The 6,000-nt window shown below is 47.2% G+C and overlaps 1 protein-coding gene and 1 pseudogene across 1 annotated transcript; one reads left to right on the forward strand and one right to left on the reverse strand.

Moving 5' to 3' along the window:
• Nucleotides 1-1,022: 1,022 nt before the first annotated feature.
• On the forward strand, nucleotides 1,023-1,757 carry LOC141824668 (late embryogenesis abundant protein At1g64065-like). Its single transcript, XM_074712000.1, has one exon. The coding sequence runs from the start codon at nucleotides 1,023-1,025 to the stop codon at nucleotides 1,755-1,757; it is 735 nt and encodes a 244-aa protein (XP_074568101.1).
• Nucleotides 1,758-2,962: 1,205 nt separating this feature from the next.
• LOC141843577 (putative membrane-associated kinase regulator 2) lies at nucleotides 2,963-4,741 on the reverse strand (annotated as a pseudogene).
• Nucleotides 4,742-6,000: the final 1,259 nt, after the last annotated feature.

Here is a 6,000-nt window from a genome sequence, read left to right on the forward strand (position 1 = left end):
CTATGCTCCAATTAATCACTGCTGATGGACTGACAATTATATGTGGTGGCGGAACGGATCTTCGCCAGTGAGGAAGACAGAGCAGATGAAGCACCTCGCGGAGCCCTCGCTGGATCTGGAGGTTGCCTCCGTCTTCCGGTGGTGCTCGGCCTACTACCTCCGCTACCGCCGGTGCGCCTTAAGGTGCTGCGGGTGCTTCGGTGCAGCCGTTATCGTCCTCGGTATCACCGCGCTAGTCCTCTCCATCGTCCTGTTGAAATTCACGTTCGTGGCCGACGTCTCCATCAAGAACCCCCCAATGTAGAGTCGTTCCGGTTCGAAAGCAGCCAGACGTTCGCCTTCTATGAAGAGTTCGTCACCACATCCACCCTCACGTCCATCCCCATCGTCGTTCTTCTCCTTTTGATTTAGAAAGACTACTTAAACAATAATTTTATGATCATTCTGTTCTCTATCTTTTATGTTTTATATATTTGAACTTTTCAAATTTTTACCAGAGTTATTCGTTGCACTCCATTAACAATCCATATATCAGCTATGCACAAGTCTCGTTGATAAAAGTCCAATTTTATCACAAGTTTTTCTTGTTCTTCAAATCCATCATCACAGCATAAAGCCCCCTTCCGATCTGTTTCATCTTGTTCAGATAGCAAAAAGACTCCTGATCAATCAGTACGCAGGAAGGAGCTTCCAATGCTGGCTTTGCTTCTTACAACACGATCTTGTTGGGTCATTATCATTTGCTTGTCGCAAGCACATAGAACAAAACTATTCCTCGTTTAAGAGCCATATATAATAATCAACATGAAATATTTTAGAGACGCTGAAGAGCGAGCCTGCTCTATAATGCGTAGCTGTTGGTGGAGTGGGTCATCGATCAATGACGATGGCCACCATGCGTGGGTGTCATATACAAATATAAGAAACAGAGCTAGAGCTAGAGCAAGAGCAGGAGCATAGCACAAGAGATTAAACCTCATATAAGAAACAGAGCGGGAGCAGGACCAAGTGTATAAAAAATCATGGTGGTAAATGACACAGATCGGACAAAGACCCTCGCCATCGCGCCAGCGCCGCCCTCCACCTCCATCTCCGAAGAGGACACCAACGACACCGAGTCCCTCCAGGGGCGCTCGGCTCAATGTCTCCGCCGGCGACGGAGCGCCTTCTGGTGTTGCGGTTGCTGCGGCGTGGCAGTGATAGTACTTGGAATCACCGCGCTCGTCCTCGCCTTCACCCTCCTCCGTCTCAAGGACCCCAAGCTCGCCGTGAACTCCCTCGCCTTCGGCGGCATCAACGAGTACTTGGACGGCGACCAAGTGCCCAACATCAACTTGATCTTCTATGCCGACGTCTCCCTCAAGAACCCCAACCTCGCGTCGTTCCGGTTCAGGAACAGCACGACAGCGCTCCTCTACAACGAGACGGTGGTGGGCTTGTTGTACGCGCCGGCGGGGGAGGTGGGCGCTGATCGGACGGTGAGGATGAACGTGACGTTGGTTCTTTTGCTGATTCCGATATTTAGGAAGATAATCAGCTCTATGGATAGGCTGGCCCCCAGGATGGAGGTGGAGCTGAGGAGCCGGACGCCGGAGGTGGCAGGGAGGATGAACGTGTTGGGAGTGTACAAGCGCGATGTGGCGGTGATGATAATGTGCGACTCCATTCTGGTGTCGGTGGATTTAGAGAACTTTAAGGTGTATATCAATTCGCCGGAGGAGAGGAAGAAGCCCCGCTGTTCTGCCGACGTCCGATGAGTTGGAATCAAGGCATCGTAATTCAGCTAATGAACAGATTGAATTAGTTCAATAATGGACGTGTATTTGATCATGAATTAATCGATCATTATCTTGGGGATGAACTAATCTGCAAGGTAGAGAATCTGTGTATCTTCAAGAACGATACCAGACGTAGTTTCCAAAGCTCAGGCGGCCTCTTTTCAAGTGGAAGATGATGTTTTTAATGCGTGCCTGTATTTTAGTTTGTCTAATTATCAATTTAATTTTGATTAATAGTATAAATAAAATATGGATTTTAATGTGTACAATCCCAGCAAATTATTAAGGCTCTACACAAACATACAAAATTCGTAATAGATAGTTGAATTAGCATATTAATTATATTCATTGTTTATCATAAACTTTAAATTACAATAAATTTTATTACTAAAAACAATTTTCAAGTGTTTCTTATATATAGAAGTATATTTATTTTGTCAATTATTAATTTCAGAATGTACCAAATCCAAATGAAACGAATAATTTCGATTCCGTCTGAAAGGACGAAATGGTTTTAGTGCGATTTATATTTATTATTTACTTAAACTTTTGAGTATGAAAAGCAAAAGAAATGTGCTTTAAGTTCTCCTTGTTCAACATTTTCAAAAAACTTTGGATTCCTCCTACATTTTCAAAATTGTTCTGAAATTCGAATTTTCCATTTAATTGGGCATTTCCACTGCTTTATAGTCCGGCAAGGTTGGGGTACCATCAGTCAAAGTTATGCTGTGACAGAGCAGAAGCAGTCATTATTCAACTGCAGCAGAGACTGCTCCTCCAAGTGAAGTACCTTGCAGCCCTCTCCTCTCTCTCGGCGGAAGTGTTGCTTCATGATGACCATCTCATGCGGCAGTATCGGAGAAGAACCCTATGCTGCTCATCAATGAAAAGCAGGTAAATTTCCAATGGCAGACATTGGCAGAGCCAAATAGATATTTGAGTGAGCATACTCCATGAATGAGATAGAGAGAGAGAGTGGATAATGGCAACAAAGGAGAAACAGTGGACGAAGAAAAGGAGCAGGTGGTGGCTCATCTTTTTTCAGTGGTCAAACTTTTATTGTTTGGGTCATTGTTTCGCTTTCCTTTCCTTTTCTTTTGTTTTTCCTTTTCTTTTCAGAAATGAAAGAAAGGAAGGGACGATTTCGTGCTGCTGATGACCTAACCTACGCTCTCGCCCGCACAAAGAGACGACCACAGCGTCAACAAAGAAAAGTTAAAAAAAAAAAAAAGAAAGAGGAAAACAAAGGCTGCGCCAGTTACGACTGTTTCCAACACTTGGAATCATCCAGATCTTTGTCTTCTCCCCTTGTTGTCCTCTTACTCTTTGCCATCATTTCCCGACGTGACGTCGGGACTTCGATGTATTCCTTTGCTTCGAGTTTACTTTTTGTATCGAATGAAACAACGGATCATTAGATCACGCACAAGACAAAACGAGTTTGTGTGATCGAACAAACACCTGAATCTTACTAGTTATGAACATCACATGGAAATTTATCGAGGGAAAGAACACGGTTTCTCTCGTGAGCCACTGACAAACACGTCCAGTATTTTAAATTTCTGCATCTGTTCTAATAAAAATGTCGAACAGACGATGATCATACGACGTTGCTGCAGCAGCTGCTTCTGCTGCTAGATTCTACTGATCTGCCGTCGCCGGGATCACTTCTTGACCGAGTCAACGGCGACTCGGAACCTGCAAAACGGGACGACACGAGTTTGAATATCTAACATAAAGCCGAGTGATGATTCGAACTCGAGGATGATTTCCGTACCTCCGTTGAAGGAGCGCTTGCAGTGGGCAATGGCGCTTTGGATACCGTCTTGCTGCTCCAGGAGCGAGTCGTCGCGCCGCGCGGACGCCAGCGACGGCAAGGGCAACGAGACGGCGGCTGACGCTGACCGGCTCTTTCTCAGCCGTCGGCAAACCACCCTCAGTCCTGCGGGGATGCTCGCATCTTGCGCCTTCAACGATCCCTTGGAACAACTCGACGCCGTAGGTTGATCTTTCGGGTGATCTCCGCCGGTAGCCTCGCCTGCCTCCCCCGCCGGTCGAACCTTCCCGGCGCCACTGGGTCCCAGCGGTCCGGAGAAACGTAGCTTCTCGCCGTACCGTTTTGACATCCGAACGTAGAGCGGTTTGATCTTGCTGATGTAGCGCTGAAGCACGTCCTTGGGGAGCCCCCTTGCGTCGGAGCTGCTGCTGCAGGAGCTTCGGGAGCTGCTGTCCCTGGTGAAGTGAGACACCTCCTCTTTTTCCTGCTTCATGAAAGGCTTGTCGGCAGGTGATCGCCAGCGGCGCACTCGAATTCGATTTCCAGCGAAATCCCAGCTTGAAGGGGCGAAATTTGACGGCAGATTTGAGAAAGGCTTGAACGTGAGGCCTCGACGACCTCGGCTCCGACGCAGCAAAGTCGCTGAGAGAAGACGGCTCGAGCGGGAGGCGGCCTTTAAAGAAGAGGTCGTCGGAGAAGGCAGCGACGGGGCGAAGGCCTCCTCCGCCTTCAAGACAGCGCCTTGCGCCCTCAGGGGGCGTGGCCAGCTCGAACTCGTCGGCCTCCTCATCCGACTCCGCGTCAGAGGACCGTTGCCGTTGCTTCTCTGGAACATGTCGCTCTTCCTCCTGCAACGGCAAGGTGAACTCGAGGTCGAAGAAAGGGCCGTCGTCCTCGCTGTCTCCGTTGCCGTCGAATTCAGCGGTGGTGGAGATGCTGGCGCTGAAGATGGAGGCAGGCTTGGAAGAAAGGGAAAGGGTTCCACCACCTTGTTTAGCTTGTGTGAGGAGTCTGAGGAACTCCATGGCGCTGGCTGGCTTTGGGGACTTGCTTTGAAGGCTTTTGGAGTTGTGGAGGGAACAAGGCGAAGAAAGAGCTAAAGGCTCAACTTAAGGGAGGTCACGCAAAAGGAGCGTGGTCATGGTGCCGTGGGCGCGCTCGGGCGCGGCTCTGCCACAGCAGAGAAGAGCAGTTGAGTAGTGAGTAGTAGGTGACAGAGATTAGAGTGGGAGTAGACAGTAGTAGTCTCGTCATGGACTGGATTCGGATTCGAGAGGGGGTGGCTCCTGGCTCTCGCCTTCCTTCCTGCCTTCCTTTCCTTTGACTTAGGCGGGTGTCCTACGACCGGATAAAGCGACGTAATCTCAGCTGGCACGCATCACGCGGCCACCGCATCTGCCGTTCATTTGCCTTCCTGGAAAAATCAACACTTTTTAAGGAAAGTATTATTACCTTTTTGTTTCCATAAAAAATTGTTTTTTTGCTCGTATTACTAAAAAAAATAAATATTTAAGAAAAATAGCTTCCTCTAACAATGACGGAAGCCATTTTTCTAAAATTTAAAAATAGAAAAATGGAGCATTAATCCCAGCGTAGTTTTAAAAAGTCCCCACGAAGATGTGCAAAAATCTTGGTCTGGGTCAGAAGTAAATCTATATAGCAAAAAGCGTTGGATAGTGCTCATATTTCTGAAGCATATCGCCCATATAAGGCAATGGATTGCACAGCATAACGTTGATGGATAAATAAATAAAATTACAACACGAGAAATGAACTCATCTTTTTAACAGGTTCGAGCAAATTTGAGCAAAAGACGACGTAAAGAAGAGGAGAAAGGAGTTCTTTTTGGAGATGACTGGCGACTTGGGTGCGAGGCATGTGCTGCACGAAGCTTCCCCAAAGTGGAGATTAGCCTGAAGCCTCTGCAAACACATGGAGTGGGGTGGGCTAACTTTGCAGCTTTATTTTCTTTCTTGCTTTCCCTTTTGTTTTTTCTTTTTTCTCTCCCTCTCTCCCTCTCTCCCTCTCTCTCTACAATTTAGATGCAGATTTGATATGATGGGAGAAGCAATTGTGGCAGGGCAACAGCAGGTGCAATCATCACACTATCCTCCAATTCCAGGATTATGAACTCGATGCTATCTGGTGGCAGTTCAAGTGAATCTAGTGCAAGAATAATTAGAGAAGAAGCAGCAGCAGCAAGAAAATGATCCTTTTCTTACTCCAACTAATTGCTGGGACACTTCCAACTGTTTTAGGAGTTCATATGACTTGTCCAAGTTGGTAGGAAGCAGCGGCGTTGATGATTAACCCACCTTGCCTGCTCTTATCTGCGATTATGGATGGCCCAATGTAACCGTCGCCGCACTGTTAAGTTAAATTCTTACAGTGACCAGATTTGTTTAGTTAAGTGCTGCTATCGTGACGCAAGATGTTAGGCTTCAC

The sequence above is a fragment of the Curcuma longa genome, chromosome 1 (assembly GCF_044706935.1).
Source record: "Curcuma longa cultivar G26 ecotype Majalengka, Jawa Barat chromosome 1, ITB_CL_G26_1.1, whole genome shotgun sequence".
NCBI classification, from domain to species: Eukaryota; Viridiplantae; Streptophyta; class Magnoliopsida; order Zingiberales; family Zingiberaceae; genus Curcuma; species Curcuma longa.